This window comes from Primulina huaijiensis, chromosome 4, assembly GCF_012295235.1.
Source record: "Primulina huaijiensis isolate GDHJ02 chromosome 4, ASM1229523v2, whole genome shotgun sequence".
In the NCBI taxonomy this organism is placed as follows: domain Eukaryota; kingdom Viridiplantae; phylum Streptophyta; class Magnoliopsida; order Lamiales; family Gesneriaceae; genus Primulina; species Primulina huaijiensis.
The window spans coordinates 22,465,725-22,482,437 of record NC_133309.1 but is presented as its reverse complement, the minus strand read 5'-3'; the positions used below and the strand labels follow the sequence as shown (position 1 = coordinate 22,482,437).

Below are 16,713 nucleotides of genomic sequence, written 5' to 3'. Positions count from 1 at the left end.
TAGCACTTTGCCCCGCATAGCACTTATTTCCCGGTGTTCCATGCCGGTGACCGGCTCTGATACCATTTTGTCACGCCCCGAGCCCGGGCCCGTGGCTCCATGACTGCACAATGGGCTCCTATAGCAATTACTTCGTATTCGTCCTCGCTTTTACGAAAATGATTAACCCAAGTTGCTATAGAAGTCCATTGTAAGCCATTATAAACTCATTTTAAATCTTTGATTTTTTCGATGTGGGACAAGGGTATCACATCATACGTATATGTTTCATAAGCTAAACTATTAATCAGAGTCTTACCGACTGCCTAAGCAAAACTGTTAGTTTAACTATTTGAAGGCAAAAGGTCATTGATAATAGGCAAGATGATACAAAAGGGTCGCTGAATAGAAGCCAAGCTGATCAAGGAACAACTGATGGATTCGTTTGAAAACATTGTCTGAACATCTGCTAATGTTTCCTGAAGAATAAAGCCCAGCTAATGATTGGAGAAGATATCATGTAATAGTTTTTTTAGTCCATTGAATTTTAGAGTCCATTCGCACAACACAAAGTGTACTATCTGTCAGAAAAGACGATGACATGGCACAACGATGATCTATTTGTAACGGATTGATAGATTCAAAAAGACAATCGTTGTAGACATTGCCTATAAATGGATCAGTTAGGGTATACTCAAGAACTCTCGATTATTCACTTGAACTATCAATTATTAACTTGATTATTTCTATCTATCTGAGAAAAGATCTTCGAAGTCAAAAGCAATTTTCAAGAGCTCAGCTGATCATAGGAAACACATGCTAAATTGTCCATTCTGATAATTGAGGATCATTTTTGTACACATAATTTCTTGAAAAATCCTTGAAACTGAGAATAAAAAGTCTTACTGCTAAAATGTTTAAGTCGGTGATATATTATGACTTTCAGATAGGCAGTGTGGTAAGTTCTATAGAAATGGGCAGTTGCAAAGTGTTGTAATTGTCAAATTCTTTTAGTGAAATTCTTTCGCAAGGAGAATGAGTTGCGTAGGATCGAGTATTGAAATCTCCGAACATCCAGAAACAAACTCGTGTTATTGACAAATCGGCTAGCCTTTTCTTGTTCATTATTTGATAGCATAATTTTTCTTAACGTGAGCCATTTTTGTGTCCAAACCTTATCAGTGAGTCTATTTCCAACCGACAAGAATATTATATTTCAGTGTTGCTAATCGAGCCAAAATATTTTCAGAATATTTTTAGATTATTTATTTACCTCCACTCTAAATCAATCTTCGATCCTAACATTTATTTTTTCATCAACACATTGTTGCCACATACATTTTATGTATTTTTAGTGAAGATATTAAATCTAGTGATAATTTTTTAGTTCAATATATTTATGTCATGAAATAAAAATGGGAAAATATTTTTTGTAAGTTCCTGAAATATTTTTATGTACTTTTGTTTTAGATCATATACTAATTAAATTAGATGGTTTACAAGAAATGCTAACATTATATTATGATTCTTTAAACTCTATTACAGAAACAGTTCTACCTGTTTTATATGATATTTATAATGAAAATGAAGCCAAATAAGGTAGAAAAAATGTTCCACATGAACCACAATCCACCATCACTAATAATATCACTTCTAAACTTACTAAAACACAAATTTTATTAAGAGACGGACGAAACGTCCATGAGGATCCTCAAGTTCTAGTCAGGAACTTGAGAATTAGTTTACCACTATTTTTAATTTTAGTGGTGCAGATGAGGATACTTTCTACATATTGCGATAGAGGTAGCAAAAAATACAAGTATATTCAATTTTGTCAATAATGGCAAAAGAAATTCTAGTTTTAACTGTTTCAAAGATCGTAGTGGAGTAAGCTTTTAGTATCAGATGAAATATACTTTCTAGCTTAAGACATAAAAATTTGGAAGTCCGATATTTGCTCAATGATTGGTCAAATCTGCTACCCAAATACAAGATGTTAAAAGTGATGAAGAAGACCAAGGCGAAACTAAGGGAACATCTGGAACAACGATGAAAAGAAATGCAAATGATTGAGAAAGATGGAATCTTGAAAAAAGGAACTAAACAGAAAATAAGTCCTGGAGTAAAGAATGGGCACGCCTTGTAACTGCAGAGAGTACTGACAAAAATTATGATGATTGGAACTCGAAATATATTGTGATACATTTGTCTTACATTGGTTGAAAATGAAATTTTAAAGTATTTTATAAGAGTTTACAATCATCTCTTATAGCAACTTAACTTTAACTATTTTCGTAACGGTGATGGATAACAAATAATTTTTATAAAAGTCTATTCTGCAGTTGCGCAGGTATGTGCCTGGACATCAGGCGTGACATTTATGACGATAAATTATTGATAATATCAGACGTTCAGAATAATGCGATTTATTAAAAAAAGGCTTTTTGGAGAGACAGGGACGCCAGTCAAGTTGCACCTCACTTATCCACAAGGTGTAATAAAATTTGAACAAACTGTAGATATCTCACCCTATCTACAGCCTTCGGAAAATAATGAGTTCTGAGATTTTCTGGATACTCTTTCTCAGTTTGATCGCACCTTTACTCTTGTTCTTACTTGTGAAAAAGGGAAGAACAGGCGGTTTCGGTACAAGAAAGCTCCCTCTTGGCCCTAAAAAGCTCCCACTGATAGGAAATCTTCATCAGCTTGGAAGGCTACCTAATCGATCACTTCACGAGTTGTCGAGAACACATGGAGATCTCATGCTCTTGCATCTGGGGTCCGTGAGGACGTTGGTAGTGTCATCAGCCGACATGGCTCGAGAAATCTTTAAATCACATGATCTTGCTTTTTCGGGCAGGCCCTCATTGTATATAGCCAAGAAACTTGCTTACAATTCATCCAATATTTCTTTAGCACCATACGGGGAGTATTGGAGAGAAGTGAGAAAGATCGCGGTTTTGGAACTGTTGACGGCGAAAAGGGTCCAATCTTTTGGTAAAATACGGGACGAAGAGGTGGCTCTCATGATTCATCGTGTATCTGAACATGGGAGGAATCCTGTAGATTTGAGTTCGTTGACATTTTCTATGTCGAATAATGTTGTCTGTCGCGTGGCCTTTGGAACGATGAGCACTGATGATCGTGAGAACCGGGATGGAATGAATAAGTTCCAGCAGATTCTTCTTGAAGTGCAGCATTTGGCTGGAGAATTTAATGTTGCGGATTTTTTTCCATGGCTGGCTTGGATTAACAAGTTTAATGGTGTCGACCGGAAGATCGACACGAATTTTCTGGACATAGACACCTTTTTCAGCAAAGTTATTGAAGAACATCGTGACCCCAACAGGGCTAAACCTGATCACGAAGATATTATCGACGTGTTGCTTCGAATTCAGAAGGACCCCAATCAAGAAATCACGCTGAAAGATGAACATGTCAAGGGTGTTCTCGCGGTTTGTATTTTTTTTCCTCAAAATTTTCCATTTAATGGTCTCTTCATCTTTTCACCAAACTAAACGACCTATATTTGTTCCAATCGGACGCTTATTGAAAGAATTGTTGATACTAGCTTCAAGTAAAGATAACATTTCAAAGTTATCCAATGAATATTTGCAGGATATATTTGCTGCTGGAACTGATACCTCATCTGCATCAATTGAATGGACAATGGCGGAGCTCATGAAAAGCCCTCAAGTCAAAGAAAAAGCTCAGCAAGAAGTGAGAAAAGCTTGCAAAGGAAAGGTTAAAGTAGAAGAAAACGATCTCCAAAGCCTAAATTATCTAAAACAAGTCATCAAAGAGTCATTAAGACTCCATCCACCCGCCCCGTTAATGGTCCCTAGAGAAACTACCGAGAACTGCACCATTGACAACAAATACGAAGTCCCCGCAAAGACACGAGTCATTTTCAATGCAACAGCAATTGGAACAGATCCGAAATACTGGGAAAACCCTGAAAAATTCGATCCAGAAAGATTTTGTAACAGAGACATCGATTTTCGTGGACAGCATTTTGAACTGTTGCCGTTCGGTGCTGGCAGAAGGGGTTGCCCTGGAATCAACTTTGCGATTTCCTTGGTAGAGCTCGCGCTCGCGAATCTCTTATTTTTCTTCGATTGGGAGCTCCCGCATGGAATGTCACCACGAGAGCTTAATATGGAAGAAGCACTTGGGATCACAATGCATAAGAAAATCCCACTTCGTCTCGTAGCTTCGCCACCAAAACAAGATATTCACTGAATATGAGTATATATGGAATTCAAGTTATCAAGGTATCATGATGCCACTCATTCTACTGGCAAAACCAAGAATTTGTACGTGATGTTCTTGGTCATTTCTCTGGCGTTTCCCATCAACTAATAAATGTTTCTGATCTTGTGTAACTTGTATTTGAACCTTAAGACATATTATAATGATCCTGGTTCCGTTCTTGAATTTTTCGTCGTTTCTTTTGGTTGTAATTTCTACTCTTCCACCTTTAGCAAGTGCTATGAACTCTCCTATGTCTGCTTAATTCTCTTCTAAATTACTATCTCACAGTTTCAATTATACAGATATGCTTTTTGTTCTTACTATTATACGTACATGTTAACTAAACATTAGATCAAAACGCACAACTATTTTGTCAATGGATTAAACAGTTATAAGAGATAATTGCATACATATATATGTGAAATCTCGATATTACTTTAGGACCGAGCGCTTGCCTCTTTACCAAAAGCTATAGCTGGTGGCAATTTTGCAACTCAGATTTTTTAAACCGTACATCGGCTCAAGCACCACGGTTCGATCGCTCTACCAAGCAAGGACAATTATTGCACCCATTAATCTTCCTCCCAATAATTGTACTTTTTGCAATCAATGGGAATCGAACCCGTGACCTTGGTTCTGATACCAATTGTAGGACCGAGCGCTTGCCGCTTTACCAAAAGCTATATCTGGTGGTAATTGTGCAACTCAAATCTTTTAAACCGTACAGCAGCTCAAGTACCACGGTTCGATCGCTCTACCAAGCAAGGACAATTATTGCACCCAACAATCTGCCTCCCAATAATTGCCCTTCTTGCAATCAATGGGAATCGAACCTGTGACCTTGGCTCTGATACCAATTGTAGGACCGAGCGCTTGCCGTTTTACCAAAAGCTATAGCTGGTGGTAATGGTGCAACTCAAATCTTTTAAACCGTACAGCAGTTCAAGCACTACGGTTCGATCGCTCTACCAAGCAAAGACAATTATTGCACCCAACAATTACTGTTAATATATCTTTCGTGAAAAAAGGATTTAAGAAAGTCTATATAATTGGAAGGTGAAAATCATAAAGCAAGAACAAAAATGAATTATTAATTGATACATATTAGCACAGTTTTATATATGTTACATCATAAGACGGGCCTGTCGTCATTTTCTTCAATTTTATCGTACATGTCTTTGGAATGCAACGAACAGAGATCATAAATAGAAATTGGAAAAATATTCTTCTTTCTTTATTCTTAAAAGAATCTTTTAAGGAAAATTCTTCTTTTCTTCTATATCAAGTGACGAAAATAAATTAAAAAGAGGACAAATTTGACTCACTTTAAAGCAAACAAAGAAAGTAGTGGATGTCCCCGTTTACGAATTTGCTTCTTAGGGTTGAAAAAACAACACAAAAATCCATTCAACGTTATCAATCTATCCTCACAGTAAGATTTTTTTACCTAGGATACTTGTCTATTTTGTTTATTTGATCCGTTCATGTTTCTGGTTTTCCTCCATTTTATTTTCTTTTTTTAAAAAAATCATTCTATTTTTTCACATATTTCATCACCATTGACAACATTTTATTATTTTAAACAACTAATTTGTTGAAATGAAATTTTTGTGTTTCTTGTTTTTTTCCTTGTAAATAAACTAAAATCAATACTTAAATAATGAGTTTTCAGCCCTCTTTTTCGGACACATGCGGACAATTCATAATCATCACAAATTTTCAGTCCAATCTGACACTCAAACAACTCCCACTTATTTCATATAAAAACATATTACTCCACCAAAAAATCATTCTTTCACGAGACAAATAAAAAACACTACAACTTGCATATGTTGTTTTATATTTTAGGTCATGCATCACCCAAAATCAAATAATTCTTAATTTAAGCTTTTCCTCAAAGGCTTTGGATATTTATATATGTCTCAAAATAATAAAAATTTCAATCAATAAATAATAAATCATGATAAACAAAACAGACAAATCGATTATATAAAACCAGAGAATAGGAGTCCATCTTCTCATTTCTAAATAAAAATAATAAAGGGTGAGAAGCTTTAACACATATCTATATAACAAATCTAAAATATAAATTTAATTTTTTTTCTTGTATAGTTTCTATTTTTAAAAATGACATTCACTTTGACGTCACACTGTTACCACCAACTATAGCTTTTGGCAAAGCGACAAACGCTCGATCCTACAACTTTGTTTTTGAACCAAAAAAATATCCAAAAATATTTACAAAAAGAAACCATAAGCATCCTAGTTTCTTTAAATAACTTCGACTTAACATATAAAATTTTTACATAGCCAATCTCGAAGAAAAATAATTTGAACAAATGTTATATAAAGTTTAATCGTTCGGAAAAAAATTTAAAAAAATACAATATCGCATTGAATAATCTATATTGATTGACAAAAAAATTTTATTCAAATTACCGAAATCATTATATGAAATTATCATAAAATGGAAAGAACAAGACTAAATATATCTACATTATCTCATATAAACAAGACAAGTCATGATATGTACCCTTGAAAATAATAAATAAATACCTTGAATCAATTAAATTTTTGTGATTTAACAAATTGAGCTAAATTGAATTAATAATGAGCTAAACTGAACATGACCTAAACTGAAAGTATTATAAGACAAAATCCGTTTGAACCTAATTGATATTAGATCTACCAAAATGATAGCTGAAGACCGACTGACTAATTAATGGTTACTATATTTGGAACAGATATAATATTTCATTTTACTAACCGTTGAATCCAAGTCTATAAATAGAAGATCTTGTAAATCAGTTAGGATCTCTGGAATCATCGTATAAGTTCAAGTATTCATGTTTCAATATTCTAACTGCTTTCAAGATTTTTTAGTACACGCTTAAGTATTATATCAGATCATTGTGGATCAATTTGTGCTTAATATTTTCATTTCGAAACACTTATAAACTGACAGCTAATGTAATTTTTAGTGTTGCTTAAGTAAGTAAGCTTAACCGGGAGTTTCATTTTGGCAATGATGTTTAAGTAAGTAATCTCAAAATTTTTCTAGTGAACATCATTCCCACGAGGAAGAATGGGTGATGTAGGAGTTATTCAAATTTCCGAACATCTAAAAATCTAAATATCTAAAATCGATAAAATCTAAAAAAATCAATGTCCTTTTCCATTGTTTTTGCTCTGAATTTTTGTAGTCGGGACTTTCGCCGCCGATATTTCTCACGATGTAAGAGAGCCATCACCATTGATGGTGAACGTAAAATCATCATTTCTGGTTCCTTTCACTATCCAAGAAGCACTGTCGAGTGCCACAACAATAGTCATTTCCATTTTTTTTAAAATATTTACTTTAAAATAATTGATATTATTGTCAACAATCATCTCAATATCTACTAATATATGATTTCTCTTTTTTGATGGTGCACTTCATATGATTGAAAAGCTGAAAGCTGAATGGACGAGTAAGGATAAAAGAAAGTAAAGTTGGACAATGTGACTAAAGGCATATTGTACAAAACTTTGAACAAAAATACATTTATCAAAATCAAGATGTGCAAATCTGCCAAAGAAATATGGAGAAACTTATTCAACTCTATGAAAGCAATGATCAAACTAAAGAAAACAAATTACATGTCGTGTCACGATACATAAGTTTGATAGCGTCAAGATTAAGCCTGGAGAGTGTAGGTCAGAATTTCATGAAAGAGTCAATAGAATTGCGATTGAATTAAGTGCTCTTGGAAAAGTATATAGCAATCGAGAAGTTGTATTGAAAGTGGTGAAAGGACTTCCAAGGGAATGGAATGTCAAAACTGTAAGAACCGATTTTTTTTAGCATGCAATTAATAACTATAAGGAAACTTGTAAGATTTGATTAATGTATTAAATAAGATATGTATATTGGAGAATCTTTTATATGGAAAAACCTTAATGTCAAGATATTAATTCATGCACTTGTACAAGCATAATTTCGAAAATTGGGGAAGTAGATTTGCAAGATTTGGGATATCATATAAGTAGAGGAATTAAGGTTAGATATTGTTAGAGATTTTCAAAATTCCCCTAGAATATATGACTAATTATTGTGATGGGTAGATACATAGTTAATTGGAAGCAAATCATCAAAGGTTGCTCAAAATCCTTCCCACCTTGCAACCATATTTTCGAGCCTAATCAAGAGCAATGGATTAAGGAATAAAACCTCTAACTCGATTTTCGAAAAAGGGGCAAGAATATTGGAGTCAAATCTATAAGATTTGGCATGGTTTTGGTAGGATTTGAGTACCAAATTTAGCTCCACCCTCCACCCCTATATATAGTCCATCAACCCCTAGCCATTTCTCACACCTAAAATCCGAAAATCCCTTGCTGAATTTCGAAAATTCCAGCAGTCACCCTAGCCGAAATACTGCCCGAAGTTAGCCTAAAAATCGAGCCAAAGCGCTGCTCGAACGAGGAGCGAAAAGCGACCTAAATCCCGAAGCCAAGCATCCACGTTTTTAGCACCAATATACACTGTAAGTGGGCTGTTTTTAAATGTTAAATTTTCAGATTTTTTGTATGTGTTCGTTTTTTTAAAAATCCGGTCGAGCACCGTCTTCCGTCTATACGTTTTTTTTCGATACGTTATGTGTTGGCACTGTGAGAGTTCCCTAAAAATGGGTGAAATTCCAACATATGGCCCTTCACGGTGGGACAGAACCGTTTTATGGCCTCGCCCCCTTAGAGGATTAAAACTTAGGGACTGACGTCAGTAAACCGTTACATATGAAAAATCGCAGTGCTGTTATAATATGAGTATAATGTTACGATTATGAAAAGCATGAGGTATTTATGTGTTAATTTTCGAAAATATTGTAAAATTTTTTATGTTGTGCTCGATATACCCACACTTGCTAAGTATTTCCCAAAATACTCACTCTCTCTTACAACCTTTCCCAGAGAAATCCGTGGAGGAACTCGAGGAGGAGGAATCGGACCAGTTTTGGGGCTGGTGAATGCGAGACTTCAAGATTTTAGATTAAGTTGAACTTTTAATTTATTTATATGTTTCCGCAATTAAACTCTGTCGTTTTTGGATTTCGGTATTTGTAAAGACAATGTTTATTTCGTTTGAATTATGATATATAAACTGGTTTCAGTTTACACTGTACTACAAAGGTTTGTTGTTTCGATTATGTGATTGTTAAACAACGCCGATGTCAATCCCGAGTCTCGGGGCGAGACCAAAACCATGGCAACGCGAGAATCTAAATATCTTAGCAAACTGAAACTACACGATCTATTCACATATCTCAAAGCCGTGAACAGTCTACCACCCAACTGATAATCAGCTGAGCAGTTGAGTAAGCGCAACAAAGTCCACAAACATGGGAAATAAAAAGAAAAACAATAGAGAAAATTAAGAGGAAATCAAAGAGAAGAAGACTAACACACACAAGAATATATGCAACGAAAGCAAAAATCCACAATCATAAATAACTAAATTGATCAATAATTGGATCAAAAATGAAAAACAAAATTTAACTTACGAGACCAAAAATATGATTTTCTCTTAATATTTTCTAATTCAATATATGATGTGTGTAAGGACAGTGCAGTTGAAGGAATATTCCGAATATAGAACCGAATCGATTCGCAAATATATTTGAAATATATTGGAAAAAGAGATATGTGTTTTGTATTTCTTAAAAATGTATTAAGCAGGGAAAATTATTTTTATTAACCTTTAACCTTAAGAAAAGAAAAATATTTATACTAGGCAACAACAAAAATTATCAGTCACTAAATTTGGGTGAATCAATCAATATTAAAATCTTGGACCAAATATCCATTTGTCGAATTATAAATTTCAAATAACTTATAATGTCTATAAACATAACGACAACTTTATAAGTTAAAAATTAGCCTCAAAGCATTTTATACTCTAGTATAGATCGAAATAATAAAATAAAATTGTATGTTTAAAAAGTAAATACAATTTTAATGAAGTGATAGAAGCAAAAGGTCATCATTTTATTATTTTCTATGTATGTCTAGAAAAGTTTATCTTTTTTATGAGAAATATGATAAAATCTAATGCATTTGAATTAATTTCCTGATATTTTTTTGTACAATCATTATTAAAATCAAAATTATTGGGATCAGAAAAGATTTTAGAGAGGAGTAAATGAACTCTTTCAAAATTTCTTGAAAACTCAGGCTAGCTTTAACAGTTATTAGTTGTTAATGTCCTTTCTTGAACAACTAGAAATAATTGGAAGTTTAAAATATTTTGAGTACGGAAATGGGCCGACTGGACTAGTGATACAATATATTCGATGTAAGAAAATGTTTAACAATGCGGCTAGATAAGAACAATAAAGCAGGCAGATATTGATTATTTTTGTTAAAGTGCAGTCCGACTTGACTTCACGACATCCAACTATAAACTTGTTAATGCAAGCAAATAGTAGCTAGACAATGAAACAACTCCAAACTGTTTGTAAAATATTTTAGTTGTTTTTAAATTAAAATTAATTAAAAAATATTGGAATGGCGGGGATGATCTGGTCATTATAGATCATCATCGAAGATCCATCCCAGCCTTTAAATATTACAATAAAAATTAAAAATATTATGAAAATCATAAAAAAATAAAAAAAATTTCTGAAAAATCGTCAATTGATATATTAAAATTATACTCTTATTAATTAATCTCATTTCATCTTAAAAAAATTACGATTTCTTTTACTTTAATTCCAAAAAATAATATTTTTCCCTCTTTCATTTCATTTTCAATTCAAATATGAAAATGGGTCCATAGAAAAATGATGATCTCAATATCAATTTACCAAATTTTTTTAATTCAATTCTCAATCCTCGATTCGCCTTTCCCAATCTAAATTGATCGATGAACAAATGTTGAATTTTATGTTCCACCAAACTCAATTCTTCCAAAATCTCATGGAAGTCCCTCATCCTAGTTTTGAAACAATGTCTTCTAAACCAAGAAGGAAAGGAAAGGAAAGGAAAGGAAAGAAGGTCTTTGCTGATTATGGGGTGAAAGGCGTCACAATGAAACATTAGACGAAGACCGAAGATGAACGTCTCACAAAGGCATTATGCAAAGATTTCACCAATCCGACAGTTGACAATGATCAAATAAACGCTAGTTTCTAGACATTGATTTGGAAAATATAATCATGATTTGTCAAATGAATAGAAAATACATACGTGGGACAACACAAGAAACCCAACTATCCCAACCAACCAAGTCAGAAAATGGCCCAATCTAGTTATGTTTTTATAAATAGAAGCCCACTCTATAATTTGCCCTTAGCCCAAGCAGTCCAGCCCAGTTTATTATCAGACCCATAGCATAATCCATCCTTCTCTGCTAGATATCGACTGCCCCCTTATCCTAAAACCTCAAACCCTTCCACTCTGCTTCTTCATCCTCTTATTCTCCCCGAGCATTCAATTTACCAACGTATTTTGTGCCATTTTTGTTAGCATAACTAAATATGGCGACAAATGGTTTCTTGATTACAGTCCCCGCGCGTTTCACCATCTGGAAAGCTTCATATTCATACCCTTATCTATCAATCCCATTCAAACCAGTGAAATCCCAGCTCTCGAGTTCTTGTTGTTGCTCTTCTTCATTCTCATTACATTCTGTATTTGCTATGAACAAGAAAGAAACCCTTTTGAGAGTTTCTGTGATGGCTGCTCAGCAAGAAGGGAACAACCCAGCTGTTCTTGAAGAAGAACGAGGAGAGGAAGAGGAGGTTCTCCAGGGGATTGTCAACTGGGATATGTCGGAGAACGAAGCCGTGGGAGAGGAGAGTGATGGTGTCGTGGAAGCTGTGGGGGATGCTGGAGAGGATGATGGCTATGTGGAAGTGGAACCGCCTGAGGAAGCTAAAGTGTTTGTGGGTAATCTGGCTTATGATGTTGATAGTGAGAAGTTGGCTCAGATTTTTGAGCAGGCTGGTGTTGTGGAGATTTCCGAGGTAATTTGATGTTATTTTTTTTTTTTTTGGAATTAAGATTTAGTTTTGTAGGATTTTTAGTAAAATGATTGATTTTTTTATTTGGTTTTTCATTGAGTTGTAATGAGATAGATAGTTTCTTTTCAGAGATTTTGCTTTTTTAAATGTGTTGTGGATTTGCAGGTCATTTACAATAGGGAAACTGACCAAAGTCGAGGGTTTGGGTTTGTGACAATGAGCACTGTGGAAGAAGCTGAAAAGGCTGTGGAAATGTTTCATCGCTATGTGAGTTTCATAAAAAAAATTATCGGATTGTTGGTATCTGTGTACTATGCTGCCTTGTTATGGCAGATTTAGTGGTTTATGGCAATTTATAGAAATATACTGTAGTAAGTTAATCAATTTGAGAAATAGCTGTTTGATTAATTGTAGGAAGTCATAGTTTGGTGATTATAAAACTCTTGGTGTAGTTCGTGGGGACTAAGGCATGATAGTGAGATCATCCATTTGCTGCATATTATGGATCATCACGAGTTTGATACCCTCGTTAATCTTTGGAGAATAAATTAAATAATGTAGCTCATATAACCTTCAAATTGATTATGGTCGTGATGTGATACGTTTGGTTTATGAACTAGTTTGCATTTGTGTGACTCCAGCCCAAGATTTATGTCTGAAATCTCCATTTGTTATGCCACTGGGTATCACACGAGCAGGGCAAGTTGTTGGCAATGTGATGTATTGCTTGGGTTGATAGTATAGGTTGTTAAGGCGTTTGGATGTGATGGAAGTACATTTCATTTGATTAGTAGCACTAGAAGGATCTTATTTATTGATTATAGAGATCATAGGTTGTTTTATCTATGTTTATGGGTAGCAAAATGTTGGTCTTGGAAAATGGTTAGACGAATTAGTAATCACTGCATCATACAATTGATGTGCTGGACATGCTCAATGGTTAGAAGAAGTAACAGAATTCTTTGGCTGATTACCGGGGGCTATAAACTCCAAACAAACTATATTACCCTGAGATGGCCGCCACTCTCCATACGAAATGGACTTTTAGCTTGGGGACTGAATCTAGTCCCTCTCAGGAGTGCCCAATTCTTACACATGAATCATGAATGTGATGTTTGACAAGTTCCGCGCGCTTCTGATCATAAAATAGAAATTATGTCTTTTGCATTATTTTTTTTCGTATCAAACCTGGTAGACAAACAAAAAGACAATCTTTTGGGAACTGTTACTTAGCATTTATTCCTGCGTGTCTTGGATACTTAACTTTTTGACCCCAACTTATCATATGTTACAGCTTCTAATTACAGTCCATTCTTCTCTTGAACAGGAAATCAATGGAAGGCTACTAACAGTAAACAAAGCTGCTCCAAGAGGATCACAGCCTGAGCGCCCTCCTCGGGTGTTTGAACCCACTTACAGAATTTATGTGGGAAACCTTCCATGGGGTTTGGATGAGGAGCGTCTTGAGGAGATATTCAGCGAGCACGGTAAAGTCATAAGTGCTCGAGTAGTCTCTGATAGAGAGACTGGAAGATCACGTGGCTTTGGCTTTGTGGTGATGTCAAGCGAGTCTGAAATGAACGATGCCATTGCTAACCTAGATGGACAGGTGAATCCTTTTTCCCTTTTATATGGTATCGGCTTGCGGCTGATCTCAGAAATCAATGTTAAATTGTTGTGTCATTATTTTTTTTGATGCAGAATTTGGATGGGCGAGCAATCAGAGTAAACGTTGCTGAAGAGAGACAAAGGCGCGGTAGTTTTTAATATGCTTAAAGACCAAAACTAGAATGTTTTGTTTCGATGTTTTTGTAGTTAGATCTCTCGGTGTTCGATGATAAGAACCACGGAATGGTGTAGTAGTAATCAACAATATGTTTTATTTGGATTGATGTAATTTTCTTGTTTGAGTTGGATATGGAGGGAAACTATTGTTCTCTATGAATGGCATATAAACTATTTGATTATATAGATCACATATCGAATTCGTTTGGGACTCATCATATATTATCGAATTCTACTGTTTATGTTGTATCTTGTAATAGGGGTGTCAAAATGAGACACGATTCATCAACCCGACAAGGTTCAACCCGAAAAAAATCAGGTTTGAGTTTGAGATTTTTGGGTTCGGGTCGTCAGATCGGGTTTGACCCGATAACTGACTCGAAAAAAATGATCGGATTGGGTTGGGTAGGTTGACCCGAAAATTTTAATTTTTTTAAAAAAATATAATTAATAAATATTGCCTACATTTTTATATATTGTATGTCTGGAAAAATATTTATTATATTTATAATTTAATATTTATTTTGAACATTTTTTTTATTTTTTAAATAATTATTTATTTGATTTAGTAAATATATTTTATTTTTCTGTCATTAGTTTTTCAAATTTAAATCATATAAATGAGGGAATTTTTGTTATTATGTGTTTAAATTATTTTTTTATTTTATTTAATTTTCTTTTTAAAAAATTCAAAATCGGATTGATCGTTTGATTCGGGTTCGAGTTGACTCGGATTCGGGTTGAGCAATTTTGGAATAATACTAACAGTTAATCCGATTCAACCCGCCCGAATTGACACTCTTGTACTGACTACCCACTGGCCTCTGGTCAGACTTAGCCCAAAATGGGGCTAATTATTTGGGTATTTGAGATCCACTGAAAAAATATGTGTAGATCTCATATGTGAGTAATTTTGGGTCATTGGATGGAGTATAAACAGTATTCAAAAAAGCCTGTATAAGCTCCGCTTAAGCGCGCTAAAGCTCGAAGCTTGATAAAAACGCCCCACTTCGGAGAAAAGCGGAAAAAAACGGTCAAACTGTCATTTGACCGAATTAAGCAAAATTAAGGTGTTTAATTAAGTGTGCTTAAGCACAATTAATCGTATCTGTTTAATTATTTTTAAATTTTTTTTATTTTGAAGGTATGTCTTTTATTTTGAAATAATAAATTAGGTTTATAATTTAGATGTTTATTTTTATATTTTAATTATGATTAAGCGTGTCTGACAATGATTTGACAAATATTTAGTATTTTTTAATGTGTTCTAGTTGAAAAAACAAATAAAGATTATAATTTTGAGATTTTTATGTTTTATAAATATGAGAATTAATACATCAGACTTAAATTTATCATATTTATGTATTATTTTATCTATTTATTGGTTTGAAATAATTACAATTACAATAAAGATAGAAAACCATTTTCCACGCTTAAGCACGTGCTAATCTCGCTTAAGCTTGAATAGCTTGGAGCTCGACATCCGCGCTTCGGGGCGCTTCACGTTTTTTAGAGCCTTGGTATAAACTTCTTCTAGCATCGAGATCCTTTGGAGATTGGATATTGATCTGGTCCATGTGTGGTCAAAATCTGGTTTCAATGCTATTGGAAAGGAACTGCTAGTATAATCTTCAATATTGGGAGAAGATAGGGTGATCAAAGATCATTCTTGAGTTGATTAAAATTTTATGATCAATTCGTCGATAATTTGTTGGCCAACTGACATCAAAATCATAAATTTGAGATGGACTCGATAGTAAAAAAAAATCTCATACTCAAACATAATAAAAATAAAAATAAAAATAAGTTTATTTCAGTTCGAACTTATTAAAAATAGTAATTATTTTTTCTCGATGCTCCTGCTCTAATTTTGCAAACATTGAGTATTGTGTATTTAATCTATAGTTTTGATTACTTTCTTAAATGATAGACTTTTGTTGATTTAAAATATTTTTATTGACTTTTGTGAAATCAAACAGATTTACAAACATATTTATTTGGATTTCTATAAAAAATTTTACAAGACTTTTATAGATTTTTTTAAATTTTTTGTATAGAAATCTATGAGTTTGCCCCTAATTATAACATACTATTTTTTATTAATTTCTTTGAACTAATAATAAATTGACAAAAATAACATATTCAATTTGAATTAGTTTTTAAAAATTTATATTAATAAATATATTTAATTATTTAATCCTTATATGTATATGTGTATACGTAGGTTTTTATGTATGCTTGTAAGTTTTTAAAAATGCATCATTGTATTAATAAAATTAAGGGGAAATTATTATTAAAAAAATTTATTAATTTTTTAATTAAAAATTGATTTTTTAACTTTGTTTTAACATTTTCAATTAATCTGTAACTATCGTATATATTCATGTAAAAAATATTATTTACCATTGTGTGAATATTTTTTTGTTTTATAAAAATATGATAATTTACATATTAATTGAAAATACTAAAAAAATTTAAAAAATGAATTTAATCAAAAAATTAATAAAAAAATTTAATTTTATTTATTAAAAAATTACTATTAATTTCAATTCTATNATTTGTATAAATCATAAATTAAAAAACACAAAATCAATTATAGAATTCAAAATTTTTTAAGATATTAAAATAAAAATTAATAATTGAGCAATAAAAAAATGAAAAATCTGGAAAAAAAAAAAAAAAAAAAAAAAAAAAA

The 16,713-nt window shown here is 33.1% G+C and overlaps 2 protein-coding genes across 2 annotated transcripts; both read left to right on the top strand.

The window, feature by feature from the left end:
* Positions 1-2,427: 2,427 nt before the first annotated feature.
* On the top strand, positions 2,428-4,495 carry LOC140975458 (strychnine-11-hydroxylase-like). Its single transcript, XM_073439182.1, has 2 exons — positions 2,428-3,434; positions 3,598-4,495. The coding sequence occupies exons 1-2, from the start codon at positions 2,532-2,534 to the stop codon at positions 4,219-4,221; spliced, it is 1,527 nt and encodes a 508-aa protein (XP_073295283.1). The 5' UTR covers positions 2,428-2,531; the 3' UTR covers positions 4,222-4,495.
* Positions 4,496-11,616: 7,121 nt separating this feature from the next.
* Positions 11,617-14,174, top strand: LOC140975456 (28 kDa ribonucleoprotein, chloroplastic-like). The gene is made up of 4 exons (XM_073439181.1): positions 11,617-12,236; positions 12,399-12,500; positions 13,561-13,842; positions 13,935-14,174. The coding sequence occupies exons 1-4, from the start codon at positions 11,748-11,750 to the stop codon at positions 13,998-14,000; spliced, it is 939 nt and encodes a 312-aa protein (XP_073295282.1). The 5' UTR covers positions 11,617-11,747; the 3' UTR covers positions 14,001-14,174.
* Positions 14,175-16,713: the final 2,539 nt, after the last annotated feature.

What these genes read in the sequence shown, in the direction of transcription:
- LOC140975458 (XM_073439182.1), top strand. Translation starts at nt 2,532, where the DNA reads ATGAGTTCTGAGATTTTCTGGATACTCTTTCTCAGTTTGATCGCACCT. An exon ending in ATGTCAAGGGTGTTCTCGCG is followed by an intron (nt 3,435 to 3,597) that starts GTTTGTATTTTT and finishes GAATATTTGCAG; the next exon opens with GATATATTTGCTGCTGGAAC.
- LOC140975456 (XM_073439181.1), top strand. Translation starts at nt 11,748, where the DNA reads ATGGCGACAAATGGTTTCTTGATTACAGTCCCCGCGCGTTTCACCATC. An exon ending in GTGTTGTGGAGATTTCCGAG is followed by an intron (nt 12,237 to 12,398) that starts GTAATTTGATGT and finishes GTGGATTTGCAG; the next exon opens with GTCATTTACAATAGGGAAAC. An exon ending in TGGAAATGTTTCATCGCTAT is followed by an intron (nt 12,501 to 13,560) that starts GTGAGTTTCATA and finishes TCTCTTGAACAG; the next exon opens with GAAATCAATGGAAGGCTACT.